General features: G+C 35.0%; 2 protein-coding genes across 6 annotated transcripts in view; both read right to left on the minus strand.

Annotated features, from left to right (window-relative positions):
* Positions 1-949: 949 nt before the first annotated feature.
* LOC130648377 (uncharacterized) lies at positions 950-5,746 on the minus strand. Its single transcript, XM_057454419.1, has 2 exons — positions 2,424-5,746; positions 950-2,158 (listed from the first exon to the last, which is right to left on the minus strand). Exon 1 carries the CDS (start codon positions 5,744-5,746, stop codon positions 4,982-4,984), a length of 765 nt encoding a protein of 254 aa, XP_057310402.1. The 3' UTR covers positions 950-2,158; positions 2,424-4,981.
* Positions 5,747-7,650: 1,904 nt separating this feature from the next.
* Positions 7,651-22,473, minus strand: part of LOC130648373 (uncharacterized) — a 33,376-nt gene continuing 18,553 nt past the window's right edge. For all 5 annotated transcript variants that reach the window (XM_057454410.1, XM_057454413.1, XM_057454412.1 and 2 more), the window contains one exon: positions 7,651-9,280. In XM_057454410.1, coding sequence (XP_057310393.1) covers positions 7,916-9,280 — 1,365 coding nt within the window. In that variant the 3' untranslated portion in view covers positions 7,651-7,915. The remainder of the gene's footprint in view (positions 9,281-22,473) is intronic.

The following is a 22,473-nucleotide window of genomic DNA, read 5'->3' on the forward strand; positions in this document are numbered from 1 at the left end:
CTATGCCTTTTTGTTACTCTGACTACTAACTATGTCGTAGTAGCTTTATTGATGTAGCTAGCTAGGGAGCGAAATACTATGTTTTTAAATTCATGTATTTTATCAGGTAAGAATTATTTTATATATAAGTGGAAAAAGTGTGTTTGCTAGCTAGCTAGCTATCCAAATTTTTTGGTGCTGATTTGGATCTCTTTTTGATTGGTGCTGACTTTCACTAGCTATTAAGCTAGCTAGCTACACAAAATAGTGCTCCGATTAGAGTGCCTTTTTTCGCCAGCAACAAAAAAACGTTGTCCTGCTTTGAGAAATTTTTCCATGAGGGGCTGAACACTCAACTCATGTTCTTTTGGGAAAAGGGGGACTAAAATAACTTATATAAGATAAAAAGATATCCCTCACAGGATTTTTTTTATATCTTCTGCAGAAAAGTTGTCAAAAGTTTATTGTTGCTTGCACCGAACAGTCAGGGTTGAACTGATGTTCAACTTTTTGGATTTTTCACTTAAAACAATGAACCAATTATTTTCTTCAAAATGAAAAACTGCAACTAATCAGACTCTCCAAAAAGAAATTCAAATTCAAGAATTTGGATAATAAATGATAAAATTTGTTGAATTCAATATTAATCATTTTCGACAAAAAGCATCCTGTATATATCGTCCACAGCTTGATTAAATTTATGCTCATATATTTATATATGTATATATATGTAATATACCTTGTGCACCACATGGCATTCATTTGTATCTTTTTAATAAATTTCCTCTTCAAATCAAAGAGGCAAAGGAGACAATAATAAAACAACCTGGTGTTAATTATGGTAAAATTGTATTCATGTTTCTCATTTTGTACTTTCTTTTTTAGATCAGCTGTTATCAAACCATGCACCATCAGCATTTTCAAAAAATCTTCAATGAGAGTGAATTTTAAAGGCCTAAAAACTGAAGTATTTATTTATTTATTTATTTGTCCTAATAGACTGGAGACCATTCCGATAGGATAATACCTAATAGGTAGGAATGACCACCGAACCAAGTTACAACTTTGAAAAATTTATAATTACAAACTTTATGTACTCATAAAAAACGATCGATGTATACAACAATAAAAGGATTAAATGTTAAAACTACTACATGATGAAAAAAATAAAACTTGACCAGACACTTTAGATGACCCAACGACAGCGTAGACATACTAATTATTATTATATTATTATTATTATTATTATTATTATTATTATCATTATGAATGTTTATACAGGATTGATATAATTCAGTTTTTAAAAAACTGCTCTTAATATATGTCCTGTGAAAAATAAAATTATAAAATATTATTATTATATAACAGTTAAAAACATGAGTTGAAAATAGTAGCTTTACAATAAGGCATAAAATAATTTATTACAGGTTAAAATAACTTTTAGTTTTTCTTACGAAACTTGGTAAAGTATCCGATTTTCGAATTTCGATTGGCAAGTCATTATAAATCTTTGATCCCATAAATTTAAAACCAGATCTATTTACTTCAAGTCTCACTCTAGGTATTGTCAGTAAGTAATTGTTGTTTCGGGTGTTTCTACTGTGCGATCTTATCTCGAAGAAATCTTCAAAATTGCTACACACTGCTTTTTCCAAGCATTTTCTGACGAGCATGACAGCATGTTTCTTTATTTCATTCATAATTGGTACTTGACGTTTCTCTGTCACCTTCGCAATTCTTCTATCAAGCGATTGAAGCTTATTTTGCTGGCCGTTGGTAAGATTCAGGTTTGTAGTGCAGCAGTAAAGAAGCGTTGGCAGCAGCATTCCGACATATATTTTAGTGATGGCATTGTTCGTTAAGTTGGTTTTCAATGAGAGTAGTAAACGAAGCTTGGAAGACAAAGTCTGATCGAGAACAGTCCCAAGATACCGATATTCGGTGGTTGCGTTAATTAGTTTTCCGTTGATTTCCAAGTTCAAGGTTGATCCGTTTTTATTTAAATTTTTGCGAGTGCCGAATATCATCGATTCGGTTTTTCCAGCCTTCAGATTTAATACAAGTTCGTTTTCAATGAAGTACCTGTCTACAATTCAATTCAGCGTTGAAAGCGATCTCAAGTTGCTGGCTTGTTTTTCGTCCAATGTATAACACGGTATCGTCCGCAAAGTTTAGTACTCTAGAATGTTTCAAACAATTTTCGAAATCATTTAAGTAGATTAAAAAGAGACAGGGTCCAAGAATGGACCCCTGTGGTGCACCACAAACAATGGGGTTGGGCTTAGACCATTGACCATTTACTTCACAAATCTGGGCGCGGTTAAACAAGTAGTCTGCGAACCAGTTTAGTGACAAACCTTTGACTCCATAACTTCTTAGTTTTGACAGGGGAATGGAGTGGTTTAAAGTATGGAAAGCCTTCGACAGGTCAACGTAAAGCGCACCTGTTAAATTCCCTTTGTCCATCTCCTTCCTGATTTCCTCTGTCAGATAGAGTGTGGCTAATTCGGTAGATCGTTTCTTCCTGTATCCGTATTGGTTGGGTGTTAAAATTTTATTTTCTTCAAGATAGTTCACAAGTTGAACATAAACAGCTCTCTCCATTATTTTAGATATGACCGGTAGGATGGAGATCGGTCGATAGTTTGACATTTCGTCCATTTTCTCACCCTTGTGGAGTGGGATGACTTTCGCCAACTTCCATTCAGTTGGTATGGTGGCTGTTTTTAGCGACAAGTTGATGATGAACGATAAGGGTCCCTTTGTCCATCTCCTTCCTGATTTCCTCTGTCAGATAGAGTGTGGCTAATTCGGTAGATCGTTTCTTCCTGTATCCGTATTGGTTGGGTGTTAAAATTTTATTTTCTTCAAGATAGTTCACAAGTTGAACATAAACAGCTCTCTCCATTATTTTAGATATGACCGGTAGGATGGAGATCGGTCGATAGTTTGACATTTCGTCCATTTTCCCACCCTTGTGGAGTGGGATGACTTTCGCCAACTTCCATTAAGTTGGTATGGTGGCTGTTTTTAGCGACAAGTTGATGATGAACGATAAGGGACTTGATAACGCTGTGGCTCCGTCTTTCAAAAGTCCTGATGGTATTTGGTCATAACCTGTAGCTTTCTTGAGAGTTCTCACGTGCTATAAAATTCCTACCCGATCGAGGTGGAACCGTTAATGCAAAACTGATTGCGACGTATTATAGAAAATCGCCTTTATTCCAAGGAGGACTTGAAATTTCTTGCATGGTGACCGTGTCTATGCCAGGCACTGTGAGGAACCATATGGTAATGGATCGATACAGAGAAATCGTTACTAGACTTTATTGCGAGCCGAAGAATGAAGTTATAATCGGGAGTTTTTTGTAGGGAGCTGATGTTGTTGAGGCTGCTATAGTTGTACCACCAAAAAAAAGCAAAAGAAAACAGAAATCAAGGAAAAACCAGCTCCACGATGTAATGATATTAGAACCCTTTTTAATAGAAGCAATGTACGAAATGAAAATGAAGAAACCACCATTGTTATTGATTAAACATTGTTAAACTCATCACCAATTTTAGTCTCAAATCATAAATTTTAGTCTCAAAACACAAATTTTATACTTTAACATATATACCGTAAAGTTCCGAGTGTATTTCCAGTTCAAAATTCACATGGAATCACAAAACATAGTTAATTGAGGGGTAGGTTTATTTACTGAATTTTACGGTATCTAAAATTAAAAAAATTAAAATAAAAATTAAAGAAAAAAAGGGAATTTAATTTCGCGGATGAACGTGTTTTCGAAATTTCGCGGGAATTTAATTTCGCGGATGAGGCACATTTGGATTTTTCGCGGGAATTAAATTTCGCGGTTTGGCCAAAAACCGCCAAATCCGCGAAATTTAATTTCCGCGAAAATTATTTCCCTTAAGGTAACATTTTGCAGTCAACGCAATTATTTTTATACCAATAAACTCAAGCTTAAAAAGTGCTGGCGTTCGCTCTGAGTATTTATCAGTCACGAGCCAGTTTTTTACATCCTCGAGCATCTCAGCTCTAACGATATCACGAAGATTTTCACTAGAGATCACAAAATATGCGCTGTCCGTATCCATATACATGTATTCAAAGTCGCGTCGATCTATGTATTTGTCAATAAAATCATAATAGAATTCCAACATACGCAATTTTGCCAATTGATAGACTGCTATACCACATTGATAAGGGCGTGTTATACTCACTTTTCTTTTGCCTTGTTTTATTTCGTAGGCATCGTCAATTTCTTCTAAATCTTCAAAAAATTCGCATCTCAAAACTTCGTCTACCTTAGAATGTCGCCCAACTGACTCAATCAATTTCCCGTAAAAATTATTGGCTTTTATTTTGAAGTATCACCAGCCATCTTTTTATCAGGATCTTGATCTGCTTGCCTCCTTGCTTCAGCTACTTCTGCGGAAAACCAAGCAAAAGGTTTATCGCGCTTATATTTTAAAAATTGGTGTAAGCCAGTCACTTGCAAACCATGTTCGTGGTACCATTTTAACAGAGGTCATAAAAAGTATTATTTTTTCAGCTTTTAATATCCCTAAAGACTTCCTTTCATCTTTGTTCACTTTGCGACCTGTCGCTGTCTGGTACTTTTTCATGTGCTCCGGAATTGGGCAGAAGGTACCTTGTCGACAACAAATAGTGGTGCCATTTCGCTAAATTTTTCACGCAGATTTTCAGGAACCTCAATATCCACCCGCGCAAACCCAAATATTGAACCATTTTGAACCCGTCTTGTCAATGAATCAATTTTTTGCTTATTTTTTTTGATTCTTGTATTTGATCAATCTTTCCTTACTGCATGGAAAGTCATATACTAGGGTAGAAGGGTACATCATATTGGCATCGGTCTTCATCATTTTAGCTTCTTTACTTTCCTTCCACGTTTGAGGTATCTACAAAATACAGTCGCTGGACCACCTACCATACCTGTCTTTAGCAGATCGCAAGATTGATTTTTGAAACATTTTAGGCATTCAGTTTTGATTGTTTAACATTGTTTGTATGCCTTGCCCTTGCACTCTTTTTTTTCACATGTGTGTATACCGGGCTCACCAGGTGCATACAATTCGCATTCAGGTTCTTCTCTAATTCTTTGTTTAACACGTATCGCATCGAAACTCCAGGGATACTCACCGCATCTTTTAAAATATCAATTTCATCATCGTAGTATTGCTCTCTCGTTTTGTCAACTGCTTCGATAAAGTGTTCAACGTCGGCAATATTGTACTCACGTAAACAATCCATCATCGTGACGCAGCCACGTCTATAAAACTTTTTTCTAAAATTTTGATATTCGGTGCGTGAGATGGATTTCTTTTTGAAACTGCTGTAAAAATCACAGCGCTTCACAGGTCCTGCGTGGTTTAACTTATCATAGCTCGTTAACCACTCGTAAGGAACTACTAATTTCTCCAGTCTACAATCAAGTGATTTACACCACCTACCATAACTCAAGTCTGGTGCAAGAAAATTTTTAATATCAATAAATTTAAACCTTGATGTTGTCAAAAACATATAATTATTCGCCTTTCGTGCAACAAAAATATTACTGCTCACTTGCTCATCTTCTTCGTCCTTTTGGGTGATTTTCTCCACAAAGTGTTGTTTGATCAGCTTAAGATCATATTTTTCGAAATTAAATCCAAATACAGGCACCTGACTTAACCATTCGCCCCATGCTTTTTGAACTTCATTTGGCAACATGTCAAAATCATCAGGCTTTGGATACATTTTTTCCACTTCTACTACAATCAATTGCTGCCTGCGTTCAAGATCGTCGAAAAATTGACCGATCAAGATATTTGGATCCTCGTGCTCGATAAACGTTGGTTTACCATTAAAACTAACATGAACCGCAACACTGACCGCCTTTGTGCACTGTTCGTTCACAACTTCCAAAGCAGCGTCAAAATCAAACACGATGTAGTGGGGGTATGGTGTAAAAAATTTTTTTGAGAAACATTTTTTTTGTGGTGGGTTCTCACATGACCATACAGACACCAACGTTATACCCAAGCTCCTTGTTGACGCGTTCTTTACTCTTTGTAGCTATGTTACGACCTTCATCGGTATTTGTTCTGTTTTTTATGCAGGTGCAACTGTGCCATTTACATCCATAGTATTGTAGATTGTCTTAGTTAAGGGTTCATATCCATTTACTTTCCAGAGCTTTTTTCCATCTCCGTCTCTGATCACACGTTCACCACCATGAGCACATAAAGCATGATGTATATGTAAGCCACTTTCCTCACTCATATGTTGAATCCATCCCCAAGCTGCGTAACTAAAGCTGGCTTTCCACCATAAAAAAACCTTGTCTGAGCTGATGCATAAATTTCTTTCCGTTGCAAATGATCTTCGTTTTACCTCCAGTGCATGTTCCATCGACCGTATGCCTGATTAGACTTACAGGCCACGCATTCCCAACCCTCGCACAAACATCCATATTTTTGATGAAAAAACAGTGGCCTGTATGCATTCCAAGGTTGATTGTAGCTAATCCTTCTTGTTGTTGGCTTTGCCCATATATCAACCTCCATGGTGCCTTTTCTAAGCTTGTTTTGGGCTCGCAAATCCTAATGTTGATATTGAATTTTCGTGATATTTCTCCAATATCTACTAACCTCGTTGCACGCACGTCTTTTCGTTTAAGCTTGTCATTTTCATAGTAATCCCTAGCAAGTTTCAGTGCATCTTTTGCTTCGCTTCTTGTAACCTAGGTAGTGTAGTGCGAGACATCTCCACATGCACAGGTTGTCGGTGCGTTCGTCTTCTTCATCGACCGCGTAAATACATCGCTTTTTTCTTAAACAATCTGGTAAAGGCCCGCATCCTAACAGGGGGTCGTTCGTTGAAATTATCTTAATCTGAACGTGAACGGCTGCCCCACTTTTTTAGCTTAAAATCATAAATTGAAATTTTTCAGGATTTGCTTTAAGTGGGTTAATTTTAAACCAATACAGTAAATTTTTTGTATCGTGAGTGTAGTTTTCTTGGTTTTCTTCGGTATCATGATAGTCTTCCTGTGCCTCAGCTTCGATTTCATCGTGCAGCGTCGTACCTCTCGAAAGTTGCTCCTTTGCTTTTTTGTAATAATCGTAAATAATATCCCGCACACTCTGCAATCGAGCGGTAAGAGCATCGCGAGTTGATGCTACTGGCGCCGATATAGCGTTGTATTACTGTGTCATTACATTTCTGAACCAACTCATTTTGTTATATGAAAAAATTTTATCAATATTTTTTTTTACACGGACAGTTTTTGAATAAGGGGATTTCCCTCATTCAACTTGCGCATGCGCTAAAACGATCACGGCAACCGACATCATTTATGTAGAATAGCGTTGAAGTTTTACGCATGCGCAGATTTTGTCGGATGCCGTCAGATTTGCAGAATTTATTGGTGCACGCGCAGATGGGGTGTAGGGAATCTGCTTGGTTAGCGGGAATCTGCGAGGTGTACTAGGAGGTATACTACGAGAATAAATTTAGTGGATAACTTTTTTTCCTGGAGGGGGTTTTCAGGCGGACCTTTTTAGCGAACACTACCATTTGAACCCCCAACTGACGGTATAACGACACTGTATACTAGCTCCAAAACTCTGATGACACTATAGAAAAATAAAATAAGACTCTTTTGGTATGGGTGATCTAAATCATATATGCATTTCATATCCACTTTCGAATTCAGGCAAATACACATTAGTATTAGTTTTCTATATAACAATTTAAAGTTATTTAAGTTTACAAAAGTTTCTTTAAGATTTGTAGTTTTGAGTCATGACCTGTAACACTCCTATTTTCAGACTAGCCACCTAGGAGTCTGATTGAGGTGACGATTTAAAACATTTGTTGTGTGACAGTGAATTAACAACATTGTGCTAAAATCTCAATTTATTTTCACTCGGAATTTGCCGGTTTGTTGTTCTTGATGTTGCTAGTTTCCTTATTATCTTTATCTTTATCTTTAACATAACACTCATTCTCCTCTTCCTCCTCCTCCTCCTCCTCCTCCTCCCCCTCATCGTCATCATTATCTTCCGCCTTCTGCTCCTCCCCTTCATCATCGTCCTTTTCACCATCATCATCATTATCACCATCATTATCACCATCACCCTCTTCGTCATCGTCGTCATCATCACCATCACTATCATTCTCCTCGTCATCGTCATCACCATCACCATCATCCTCCTCGTCATCACTATCCTCCTCCTGGTCATCACCATCCTCCTCTTCGTCATCACCATCATCGTCATCATTACTATCCTCTTCCTTCTCATCCTCTTCATCATTGTCCTCATCGTCCTTATCACCATCACCATCATTATCATCATCCCGTTCCTCCTCCTCCTCCTCGTCATCGTTATCATCTTCCTTATCACCATCACCATCATACTCATTATCATTATCATCAGCCTTTCCCTCTTCCTCCTCGTCATCGTCTTCCTTATCCCCATCACCAACATCATCACTAACATCTTCATTATCATTTCCGTCTTTTTCTTCTTCCTCACTACTATCATCGGTGTTAGCTTCTTCACTTTGCTCAGTGATTTCATCTTCAATGCCATCTTCTTCATCTCCATCATTTGTTTGTTTATCGTCATCCTTCGCAATATTAGCATATATTTCTTTATCACTTCCTTCATCATGGTTCTTGCACCCTTGAACTTTTCCATTGTCATCATTATGTTCATCATTCTTTGCAGTCTTAACTTTAGCGCCATCCTTTTTATCTCTGTTCTGATCTTTCCCATCCATAGTTTTACCTCCTTTGTTCATTACAGAATGTTTACTTTCCGTGCATTTGTCATTTCTGCCATCATTGTTTTGACTATTACAGCTGTCATTTTTTTCAACGGTCTTACTGTCATTCTCATCATTCTCATAATTATTCCTTATTTTCCTTGTTAACAATTTTAACCATTGCATTTTTATTCTATACATCTTCCATGTTTGATATATGCCCCAATAATTTATATTATATGTGAAGAAATCTATTTCAATTGCTTTCCTCACAGATATTTTATGCTTTATAAAAAAGTTACTTTGAAGCATGTCCATTAGACATATCTGCAGACGCTGTTGGCTCAATACCGGATTTATTAGTTGAGTCTTTTTTATCTGCTTGTTCGTTGAGTTTTCCAGTGGATGGCCTTGCAATATCTCTGTGTTGCTTTTTCTTCTCTGATCATTGGTAAGATTTTTCTGGATCTTTTGTTGCATTGAGCGTGTTTGGGATGGCTTGTTTCTGATTACTTTTTCCTGTTAAAATATAATGACAAGAAATAAACTTGAATTTCAAGGTACACAGGGTAGAAAGAGATGTAGGAAAATAATGTAGAACTAAAAATGCAGAGTAAGGAAAAAAATATATATATACAGAGGCCGCTATAATTAATTATTGTATTTTGTTGATCAAGGTCCCTTCAATTTTAAGTACTTTCCTTGAATAAATGTACTTCCTTAAATTTCAAAGTTTGTTTCATTCTCATAAATGCATTTTTTTTAAAGAAAACCATGTGACCACGGTGTTAGGTTCTTTGTCTCAAAAAGCCGTGAACTTTGTTTACATTTTTAAACCACGTGATCACAATAAAACAATCTAATTTGCTGAAATTTCTTACTTTCCCTAACGACCGAAACAAATGTAAAAAGACTTCGTTCAAGCCCAGGAAAGAAGGCGAACACTAGGGTGCTTGCATTTATTATATATAATTATTTGAAAGACATTTTGACACGTTATTTCTTTTTGTTCAAGCAGGAATGTTTTAAAGAGCAAAGAACAACCTCGTTCCCAGGGCAATTTTTCGCTTTTTTGATATTCGAGACGGCGCGAAGAAATGGCCCTGGGCCAGGCTGGTTAAAATCAGCACGATTCGTGCTGATTTTTAATTTATTCATAATTTGGTCATTTTGTTAAGAATTGCATGCGGACCGCCGAGAACACCGTATTGCTATAATTTATGCAAAACAATCTTGGATCAGAAACAAGTTGTTAAAGTGTTTTGAGTTGTTGCTTTGAGAAAACATGATTGCAGTGCTGCCTTCGCTTTTTTTGGCTACATACAAATTTTAAATATATATTTATTTTAAAGTTTTCAGCCATCTATAGCTAGCTAGCTAGCAAAGGTCCAAGACGTACTTTTGTAGCTACAAAGGTTGTGCAAACCAAGGTAGCTAGCTATACACATTTTTAGCTATCTTTATTTCATATTATAGTTAAAAGTGAAAGTACTTTTACCTAGCTATAGCTAACTTCCAAGCCACAGAATTCTCAGAGGGTTTTGTGATTAGAATTACTGAAGATGCCTATTATTATTTTATTATTGAAATTATTTACCCCGGATAGCCTCTTCAGTTCCTGTTGGTACTGCTATCAACAAGGATCCTGCGAAGGGGGTCCTAGCGCATTTGAAGCCATTTGAGCTACGAAAGTCGTGCAAGCACAGCAATCACTCAACTAGACAACCGCCTAAGATGTCAATCCTATTCTCATGCTGGACGCTAAGGAAAAAGGATAGATTCACACTTTTATAGTCTCTGACATGACTCGGCTGGGGTTTGAACCCAAGACCTTCCGCACTGAAAGCGAACGCTCTTCCACAAGGCTAGCTAGTTAAGCTTTTAGTATTTTTTTAGACACATGCAGTGTTTCTAATTCCATTTTTGTCTTGCGGGCGACTTATTGCTGACGTGAACCTCTATAAACCTAAGTTGAGGCTTTATCACGCCGGCATTATAGTGGCGTGGTGTAGCTATATATTATACTAGTATTGAGTCATCAACGTAACCATGTGTAAGTCAGATACAGATCAGATATTTACGTTTTGACGTATATAATAACTGGCTCCTTTTGTCTGTTATTGTCGTATCGTACATATACACCTAAATAAAATTGTATTGCCTAAAAAATTTTACAATTGTTAGGTCAAAATTTATAATTGTCTTTAAAAAAAATCTTATCGCCCTGCTTTGAATGCCTAAATTCGAAAAGTATAGCTATTACAGAATCATTTTTTATGCTAATCCCATCAGACCAGCCTAAAAGCATCTCCTAACAAGTTTTAACTCAATATCTTTCTTTTTCATCCTTCTTTTTTATCATATTACAGTTTCGGTTTTTACGAAACGGGTCCCTGGAAACTCATTTACAACTAAATGGCCACTATGTCAAACCAATTGGCTTTTTTCAATAAATTTATGCTTGTTGCTTAACTAAGAGATTAAAAGTCATAAAACATAGGATGTTGCATTTGATGCAGGCAGAGAAAATTGTATTTTAATCTGTAACCGATTTAATTAAGCGTAGAACTATTTAGTTAATTAAATGGTATGAACTTCTTAATCCAGTTTTTAATCTTTTTCAACCAAATCAACAGCATATGATTTTATTTTTTATGTTTGTGTGTTCCGCCTCCAAAGAATATTAGCTAGAGTGTAAAAGAAGGTCTGTTCGGGAGAAATAGGATAAGTTATGTATACCTGTATATACCTGTTTGTCATAAAATTAATATTGTATGTGTTCTCAAGGACGAAGTTAGTTTATCAATTTGCGCCCGCTTACAAAATTCAGTTTATTAATGAAATTAGGTCTAGTGAGGTCATATTGTCAGTCCGTCACTATTATTCGTTTCCTGTTCTTTTGTTTAAAATTTTTGTTTCCCAACTAGGTTGCGAGGTTAAATTTGTTTTCTGTAATGTCTAGTCAATGGACTAGGCATTACAGAGGGTAATAACAGTACCGACCCACCCGTACGTGGTTTAAGACTTTTTAAACATGTTGGCAGGTTTGTGTTACGTCACCTTAAAGACCTATGGCTCACCTTTGATGTGCACTTGGTCAAGTAATTAGCATATTAGGAAAGATGTTAGTATATACAATTTTTGTGCGAGTTTTAATTTTTCAGCCGGGCTGGTTAAACTGCATGGAATAAACTTTCTATTAAATTTTATTCATGAAAAGATTGTAGTAGGAATGAGCATCTACTTACAGAAATTATGATGAGTTTCGTATCTGTTCGTTTAACATAAAAGTTAATTTTTCGTTCTGGGCTTTTTGTTATTAAAATTATTGAGGTTTAAGCCCGCATGTAGATAAAATGACTTGACCAAAGATACTCAGTTTAAGAACGCCTACAGGTAAGTAAAAAAAACTACAAAAACTTAGGTGCATTTAATATGCTTATCATGAACTGAAAGTCAAGGCGAAAGTTTTTATTTGTTAAACCACCTAGGTAATATTTTAGCTTATTATTGCCAGGTAAATATTTACGTAATATTTTTTTTTAATTTTTTTAACATTTGTTTTCTTTTTTTAGGCCTTCGCGTGGCGCGCTTAGTTAAGTGGACTATTTCCCATTTATTTAGAGATAATTCGCAATCTAAAAGTGGGGACAAAATAAAATATAATTATAGCATGCACGTTGTTGTTACATTCTTATATATTCTAATTTTGTTTTCGTGTCGACGAAGACTTTTTTGTATCGATAAGACACAATTCTTGCTTTAGATGTTTCTTAACTTTATTTTGCCACTATTCTGTCAAGATACTTTTAATTTAGCCAGTTTTTTAAAGTATATATACCATTAGATTTATGTTTTGCTTTATGTTCAGCTAAGTTACATGGTAAAAGTTGCTTTCTTCTTTTGTTAAGGCTGAAGCTTCAAATAAAGTTGAATTATGATTAAAAGAAGGTTGTAATTGTTATTTGTCTTCACAGTTTATTTTGTGATCGTTTTCTGCTGTTTTCGGTCATTAATTAACTAACGTTTTGAGTTTAACCTGAATGTTTTTAATTTGTAAAGAAGATTTTTTTAAAAATTATTGGTCCTTAACTCTGTGTCATATCTTTTTTAGATTTTTTAACGTCAATGCTGGCGTTATTAAAATTTGAATGTCAGATCTTTTCCATTGTTCTTCTATCCGAGAGGATTTTTTTTCACGAGCTAAATGACTAGTCTATTATATTAATACGAAAGTGCGTGTCTGTCTGTGACCGGCAAAGTGGATGTGACATCATCCATTTTCCATCGCGGGGGTTCACTTGTTCAGCGCCTAAAATCTATACGATGAAGGCAACGGGTATACAAAAAAAAAACTTTTGTATTTTGGTCGGTCTTTGCTGACAGCAAAATTTTTAAACCCTATCTCCCTATACGTTTATCAAAAGCACATGATCCTATACATTCTTTTTATCAGCGTTTCGAGCTCTACACATTACAGGCAACAGGTTAAAACATTTTTTTTAAAGATTTTTTGTACATGCTAATACAAAAGTTGTGTCCGTCTGTGACTTGCAGAGTAGATGGATTCTTTGATTTAGCCGAAAAAGTATGTCTTCTCTGACAAGCATAACAGCATTAAGTTATGGAGTAGAGATCTGTCTTTGCTGCCTGCTGTGTCCAAAAGTTTATACGAGATTATTTAATCGATGGAACTATAGCTATTGACAAACGTGGTAGAGGTGCGCCGAAGCACAAAATTCTCAAAAATCTGTTGCTTGAAGAAAATTATAGGAAGTTCGTGTTAAACCCATTGTAAAAGGAAATTATACACTTTTTATTTTTAAGTGCTATGTACCTATGAATAGAGCCAAACATGATGTATATGTACACCAAAGCACTGGAGAGATTTTATATGCAACATGCAAATATCTGGCGTAGAGGACTGCTGTAAGCATGTAGCTGCAACTTTATATCAGCTAGTAGACTATAAGGAACTTGATTTAAAAGAAGTTATCGAAGAGGGAATATGCATGGAAAAATTGTTAAGGGGTAATAATTATAAGCCTTGTGATACCACGTCTCGAAAAGTTGTTGATATAGTTTTCGATGCAGCTGATAGTGCCAGAGTTATGTTAAATGAAATTTTGGAAAAGTTGATGACGTTGAATTGCAAGAAGAAATAAGCAAAAAAATGGGTGCCAAAAATTTTGGTCCCGCAGGACGAAATTAGGTGACGTTATCACTTTCACGGTCAGCAAAAAAACAATTTTAAAATTATATGTTACATAACATACGGTTGGAAAGAGAAGAGCAAGGGGTCAATAAATATGTTAAAAATGTATCGTTTGTGAGATATTAACATTTAAGGCTTAAAAATGACTATAACTTGGTCATTTGTGCTCTCTTTGTGCTGAATTTTGGCAAGGTGTTAGGTCGTTAGGTATTTTTCTGTAATTGAAATTTATTGTTCAAATCACTGCAGGGGATAATTCACAGACCAATAATTTAAAGACCGAGGTGTGAATTTAATGGGTTTTTTTGCTCCGGGAAACAGGACGCCAATTTTATTAGGCATTTTGTATCTACTAGTTTATAGAATAGAATTGATTCATTCTAAGACTACATCTACTTGTTTAGTTTCACAGATAACATTGGACATTAATTTCATTGATAACATTCCATTGTTCGATTTCATATATACTGTGTAATATTTGACTGTTCGAATTCAAGAGTTGTGTTGTTATAGTAAATTTATGGTTTATTTCAAACAAGGTATACATATAGTAAGAAAAAAAATGAAGTAAATAGTAGAAATGGAGAGTAAAAGTATTTGCAAAGAAAAGAAATTTTAAATAATATTCAGTAAATGCATCATTTGCCAGAAAGATGTTCGGAAAAATAAAATTAGTGAAAGTGATAGTTTTTTCCTTTTCCTTTGTTTTACGTGAATGCTCTCAATGGATATTTTCATGAATTTCGCAAGATTCTTTTCTTAGATGGTCAAATATCCTCCCTTGGATGGTCTTCTAAAATTACTTACAGCTGTAAAGGAAAGATACACTTACAAAGTTGTTATGATTACAGACTGCTATCAGAGGCTGGAACATGTTACAGCTGAAGGAAGAGTTGTCACAATTCGAGTGTCAATACCATTCACAATGTTACAAAGATGTAACAAACATTAAGATTCGGAGATTGCAGGGAAAGATGTCAAAAGATATTGAATAGTGATGATAAAGAAAACAATAATAAAGTGTGTATTGAAGATGTTATTGAAGAAAACCGGACACTCCAGTCAAATATTGAAGCTTACGACAAAAGTATTTGTATTATTTGTCAAAAAGACGGAGATAAATTTCATCAAGCTCAAATTGATGGAATTGGAAAGCGTCTGCTTCAGGTAGCTGAACAACTTCAGGATCCTCGACTTTTGATTCGAATGAAAAATATCCCAAATGCATGCGATGCAGTAGCCAACGATGTTCAGTATCACCTGAAATATTGGGTGACTATTCAACGCCAAGTAGCATAACGCAGAACTTGCAGAAATACAAGAGTTAGAAGACGTGAAACGAGTGATTGCAGATATTGAAATAATAGATATGATAAAATTCTTTCTTTTTTGATGAAAATGTTGTGTTAGACATGATCAATATCAATGCATCATATAATAACTTGCTTGAGGAAAAAGACAAGGAGGTACATTATAAGCGCTACTTGAAAAGACTTATATTAGAGAATTTTTCTGGAGAAGTGTTCTCAAGACCACCTTCACGACGCCTTTCAGAGAGAGTTTTTGCGAGTGATTTCCATGGAAAGGTGATACACGAACATTGGAACGTTCCAAACGAATATGACATCATTCACAAGGCTGCAAAACTGGTGCGACGAGACATATTACAACAGAAAAATTGGAAGTTTACTGGCAATTTTTTTTCAGGATTTGAGTTGCCTACCTCATTATTCTTACTGATTCTTTGGATTTTAGTAGGTCTTAAAAAACATCAGTATGTTAAGTTGAAGAAGAAGCAATTAATTGACAACAAAGTTGATAACATATCACAAATTATTATGAAATCAACGAAAACTAACAGACAGCTCTCTCACAAAACATCTAAGGTATTTAGAGAAATTGCAGAGAAACCATTTTCATTTGGTGTAGCATTACATTTGCATAAGGGGACAAGAAATAAAAAGAAAAGGGTTATAATCATAAATGGAATGACACTTGTCAACAAAGTACATAAATATCCTGAGGTGAAAACATGAAGGTAAATTTTCTTTTGCATATAACTACACAAATTCAATACATATGTGACCACAGTTACAATTTCAGACTACAACTACAAACATGACTTATTTCTTGTGATTTTTTTTAGAACTATGCCGGAAAGTTTGTTACATTATTGATGAAAGTTGCTACAGAATTTGACGAAGTTTGATCGCTACATCAGCCAGTCTTTGAAGTCCAGACCAAGAAATAAACGAACATAAGGTGACGAGGTCAAGTTCAAAGTAACGGACGTGGGAGATATTACACACGTACCATTACGTCAATATTTGGATCACATTGAAACTAAGGAAGAATTAACAGTGTATTTAGCGAAATACGCCTAACACGCTTTGCCAGAATATGGATTCCACTACTCGATTACATATTAGTCCAGTCGTTTAAGCTCATGACCTGGAAAAATAATGCCAAGCTGAAATTTGGCACACACCTTCCTTGTGATATGTAGAAAGATATGTAAAATATGTATATAGATATGTAAAAAGGATAACATTTTACTTGTGGTGCAATTCAAATTGATAAAAAATATTTCTTGTGGTGCCATTTCAGGAATGGCTTATTGAAAAAAATGGGAGAATTTCCGGAAATAAAGTTTAGTTGATCAATACAACAGGCTTGAAATTTCCTCTAAAAATAAAATTCTGATCCTTTAAATACACAAACCATAATAGCAGAATAAACTTATCTTCCTAAGGAGCCCAAACATGCCTATATTTGGACTAAAAATAAAATTTTGAAAAATTTGACGTGAAGAATTCCGCAATTTTTAAAATTGGCGGATATCTCCATTTCCACAAGGAGGTTTTATGGGGCTTTTTTCGGTGATTCTTCATATTGTAAGGAAGGTTTGTGCCAAATTTCAGCTTGGCATCATTCTTTTCCAGGTTTTGACTAAAATTTTGCTTCATCGACTGGACTATATAGTTTAGAAACAGTTACGAATATTGAAGATTTTGATGTCGATATGAAGAAACATGACCACGAAGAAGCTGATACTCTTCTTATTCTACATATATTCTACATATAATCGATGTTGCAAAAAATGATTTGTTTACCGAATGCTGCGTTCTGTCGCCAGATACAGATGTGTTTTTGTTGCCTCTTTATTATTGAGAATCGTTACCACTCCCAATATATTTTCGTACTGGAAGAGGAACCGATACTCGTGACATCAGTATCAGACAGTGCTTCGAAGTTCTAGTTTGTATGTCTGGTGTTGAAGAAGTCACACGTGTTCATCTAAAACCTCCCACTTCCTCAAAACTATGGCTGGGAGTTAAATGGTAATTCGCTTGATCCAATAATGACAGATAATCTTCCTGCTCCACTGGGATTGATTGAGTTGAGTATTTGTGGATGTCGTGGAGATTGCAGTATAAAAAGATGTGAAAGCATCAAAAACAAATTTGTATGCACGGATATGTGTAAATGTTTCAACTGTTCGAATTACGAAAAATGCGAAAGTAGTAAAGAAGAACTTGACACTGACTCAGATTGGTCCGAAGAAGATCATTTCGATAACTAGATGTATATTTAATTTTTGTTGCTAGGGTTCCGGAATTTTGTTCCTTTTTCAAAAATGTTTGATACCCGAGTCTGTAAATTATTGGTCTGTGAATTATCCCCATGCAGTGACTTGAACAATACATTTCAATTAAACAGACAGATACTAAGGCGACCTAACATCTTCCCAAAATTCAACACAAAAAGAGCACAAATGACCAAGTTATAGTCATTTATAAGCTGGATCAGGAAATTAACGGTCTGTATTTGGTACAAACTTTAAATGTTAATATCTCACGAACGATAAATTTTCAGCATATGGTTTTTACACATTTATTGACCCCCCTTGATCTCCTCTTTCTAACTATATATAATATAACATATATGCTGACCGTGAAAGCGATGACGTCACGGGACCAACAATTTTGGCACCCATTTTTTTTTTGCTTATTTGTAACCTAAACAACAACCCCGAATCAAAAAATCACTTTGACCACGCGTGTGCACACGAAGCTTTTTATTACAACATAGAAGCCCTCACTCTTATAACATGGACAAAATTATAGATGTAAATTATAATTTATAAATAAGGTCTCGTCTTCTTTTCTACAATTCCGCTCGAAAGAAGTTTTTAATGTTGTATTTTTTATATTTTAGGTGATGAAGCAAGAAAGGTTTTCGATAACACGCGGAAATGATTTACCAAGAGTCGGAAGAAATTGAAAAAAATGAAAAGTTTCTGGTTTCCTTAACAAGTGATCCAAGACAATTGCAGGTAATTTATATAGGTTCGAATTTTTATCCTGGCTCACCCCCTTTCATCGTTCAACGTAAAACGAAAACAAATGTTACAGAGCATGAGGTTAAAGAAAATACAAGACGATGTAGAAGGTGATGCCGATGAAATCGGAACACACGAAGAATTACATCTTTCGAATGTTGAATCTCAACTAGAAGATTCACTTTTTTGGCAATGACAGCCTCAATTCTGCAACTGTGCAAAATAACAATTGTCGAATCGACTTTACTTGGTGGTGGTATGTCGAATTCATTGTTTTCAAAACCTTGTCCGAGCTTCGAATGCTTTAGTACTCCACTGTCATTTCCACTGGCATATTGCCAATGTCGATGGATAAAACAATATTTAGTATCGCATATTGCAAGAAGAACAACGCTATAAAATCCATTGTAGTTGTAAAATAATGATCCTGAATTTTTTAGGCGTTTTATTGCGATGTGTTTGTAATCTATCGCTCCTACTTCATTGGGTAGGTTCCACATTTTATTAAAATCTTCAGCAATCTTTTCCCATTCTGTTGTATTTCTTGGGGTTTTTAAGTACATTGGAGACAAAGTATGCCAAATCGCTTTGCATGTATTTTGTATGATCTTTGAAGTAGTTTATTTTTCTATTCGATAAGACCATGCGAGGAACTGTTGACTCTCTCCCGAAAGCAAGATGTCGTAAGGTTACAAATAACTAGTTATTCCCATATTTAATGTGTAAAGTTTTGTTACGGTCAGGTATGCCATATGTACTCTCTGAAAAGTTTCGTCAGGATGACTTGGAAAATAACTTCGGTAAACAACGTGCTATAAGAATTGCAGTTGCCAAACAAATAGTAATGCCATTAAAAAAAAGGACCAACATTTTTGAAACGATATTTTAAAACAAAAAAATGGAAGTAAACAGAATCTTTTAATGAATTTAATATTCCAAAATCTCTTTCAATTATGCTCCGCTGCATTTTGGTTTGACCAAAACAAGAAATAGACATATCTGGTAAAAAGAAAAAAAAGTAAATTGTTCTGCAAAGATTATTGCAAAAATCATCATGAGTTTAATCAAAACTAACAGAAAGATGAGGTACGAGGTGAAAACATCAAGCACTTGAAAGTTCATGAGACTTCTTTCCCAGTTGCCTTTGGTCTTCATGTTCATAAGGCAACTCGTAACAAAGCCTTAACTGAGCTGTTATCAAACTTGAATTTGTTCATACCTTACAATTAAGTGACGAAAATTAAAACAGCTATTGGCAATGCTCGTATCCAAGACATAAAGGAACACCTGCATTTCACCAAACATCGTACTTAGCTATTAATAATACAGACTTCAGAATCGACACACCAAATCGACACAGGTAGATAGGACTTCGGTCTTATGTCAGATAATAGGTGAAAATGAAACACTTCCAACTTGGGCTTTCTATAACTCGCTATTAAATAAAAGTAAAGCCGTCACAAGTTGTCAAGGATTGCCTTCATATAAATCATCGCCCACAGATTGGTCAACGTTGTACTCTGATGGTACAAGGTATCAATATTAACGTCACTAGAGGAAGAAAAGACGATGGTTACTTTTGATTTTCAGCTGTAATCAAAATGCATGCAGCTAAGATTCAATCCTGTAATTTGCAGTGAATTTGTCTTTCGTCTAGGCAAATGCACTAGCGTTAGGTAAATATATTGGGTGGGTTGGACAAGTTTTTCATTGAAGCAGGTGTATATGGCAGCACTATATTGAGACAGATTTTAAAGGGGAAGTACATGAAGAGGGGAAGTACATGAAGAGATCGTAGAGCAAATAAAGCAAGAGTGTTTAACTGATCTATCTTTCCAGGAAGGCAATGATTTGAAGATTGTTAGCGACCGCATGACTTAAATTATGAGCGATTCTATCTTAGCAAAAGTACAGAGTTTTGGTGATTCACTCACACATCAAACAAAGTTTTTACGAAAATCCATGAATATGTGTAAATATCTTTTTATCTTATTGCGACAGGGACTTTGGAACCTTCATCTTTTTTCATTAACTCGTTTGTTAAATATTTCTTCGCACACGAACAAATCAACTCTGCCAGAACCACTTAACCAGATAAACATTCTGGAATTAAAAACAAAAATAAGTCAACCGGGAATTATCTAGAACAGAACTTCGCCATCAACAAAAGCAAAACACCATTTACATCAACTGGATCAGATCATGCGAAGGAACAGGAGAACAAAAAGATGAAGGTCTCAGGCGGAGTTATTGGTTTAACACAGAATGCTAACGGTCTTAATCGTTTTTACCTAACAGCACAAGTCCTAAATTCTATTTTGTAACCGTTTTATAATTTGTATGATGTTAACAATGATAGTAAGCGACAACAACATTATCAACTAACTGGGACACATTTAAGCATAATGTATGGAAATACATTTCAACCTGCATTTTGATGACAAGGACTGTGTTTATAATGTTGTATGAAAAGCTCTGTTCTACCTGATTGCAGATGAAATTGTTAACAAATCATGTGCTTGGTGAAATTTTTTATCTAGAATTTATTGTGGAGAAATTAAAGGGTGAAAAATCAGTCTTGTCGGCTTTAAAAAAAAAAAACCCTGAAAACACTTAAAATGCAAGGAAATTTATTCAAGTCAAGTCAACAGTCCATGGAAAAGTAATTCAGTTGACAGAAAAAAATAATTTGTGACTGATTTTTGCTTTTTATTTTATTGCGTTAATTAATTTAATAGAATCTTGCAGCCGCTTATACGAGAAGAATAATCGCACTGGCTTGTCAAACAATAGAGATTCTGGTACACGAACTAAACGTACATCTGGACATAACTTCCTTCTCAAGTTAAAGACTCAAACAACATTGCGTTTTCAATTGGTGGCTGAACTAATAATAATTATGATATTAACGTAGAGCTATTGTATTAAACAAGTGAGATATAATAACATCTTCTTTCTAAAAGTCACAGGTACACGGACAGAAGGAAAGCCCATAAAAAGATCTGCCTTTTTAATTTTGATGACGTCAGAAATGACCCGTCGATACACAAAAAATTAATTTAGAAATTTGTTTAGTTGTTACCTCTATTGTGTTTTGCTTGAAACGCTAATCATGAAAATTTATGAAATCACGAGCCATTGAATAGGGTTAAGAATACAAAACAAGTTGTCCAAAAGACTTGTGACACATAAAGATGATGGCCTATGATATTTATATTCACATCAGACACATTTTATTTGAGGAGCTTTCTACCTAAACACACATTAAAGCGTTAAACATTTACATTTATACACAAATACATAATTAAAATCAATTAATAAAATTAATTTTATTTGAATTAACATTAAAAGTTATGTTATTTTACACCCAAAGAGGTTAGTAAAATTTATTTGAAGAAGGATTTCCACGAAGCGAAATAAACGGCCAGTTGGCAGGTGAAAGTCTTTTTTGGTTTGTTTTGATTCTGTTAAAAAAAAATTTGCTTCACCAAAAAGTAGAAACAGTTCCTACTTTTTAGTGCCCATATGTTTTGCCGTAAACATGTAACCAGTCACAAGGTTTAGTGTTTTTTTTAAAAAAAAGTCAATACTAAAAAAGAATTCAAAATAACTGTTTTATTTTTAATACCAAAAAGAATGCTCACATTTAATATTTTTAATTCGCCACGTTTTTTTGTATCTCGTAGAATTCAAAAATGTATTTCGTAACTAATTTGCACCCGAATTCACCATTCGCAATTCGCTTCGTAAAAATCCTAAGTTGTTTAAAAAAATTATGTTTACAAGCCTTTTATAGCTAAATTATGTTTACAATAGGTTACGTTCTTTACTTATTCTTTTTTCTATATTTTAAAGATAGACTTTTATTGTCTATTTTCTCAAGAGCTAAAGAAAGTGCAAAGCTTTCTGCGTCAGAAATGTTACCCTCCTCATTTTCCTCCTCTTCCTCCTGCTCCTCATCGTCATCATCATCATCATCATCATCATCATCATCATCATCATCATCATCATCATCATCATCATCATCATCATCATCATCATCATCATCATCATCATCATCATCATCATCATCCTCCTCCTCCTCCTCCTCCTCCTCCTCCTCCTCATCATCATCATCATCATCATCATCATCATCATCATCATCGTCCTTACCTT

This window comes from Hydractinia symbiolongicarpus, chromosome 7, assembly GCF_029227915.1.
Source record: "Hydractinia symbiolongicarpus strain clone_291-10 chromosome 7, HSymV2.1, whole genome shotgun sequence".
NCBI lineage: Eukaryota > Metazoa > Cnidaria > Hydrozoa > Anthoathecata > Hydractiniidae > Hydractinia > Hydractinia symbiolongicarpus.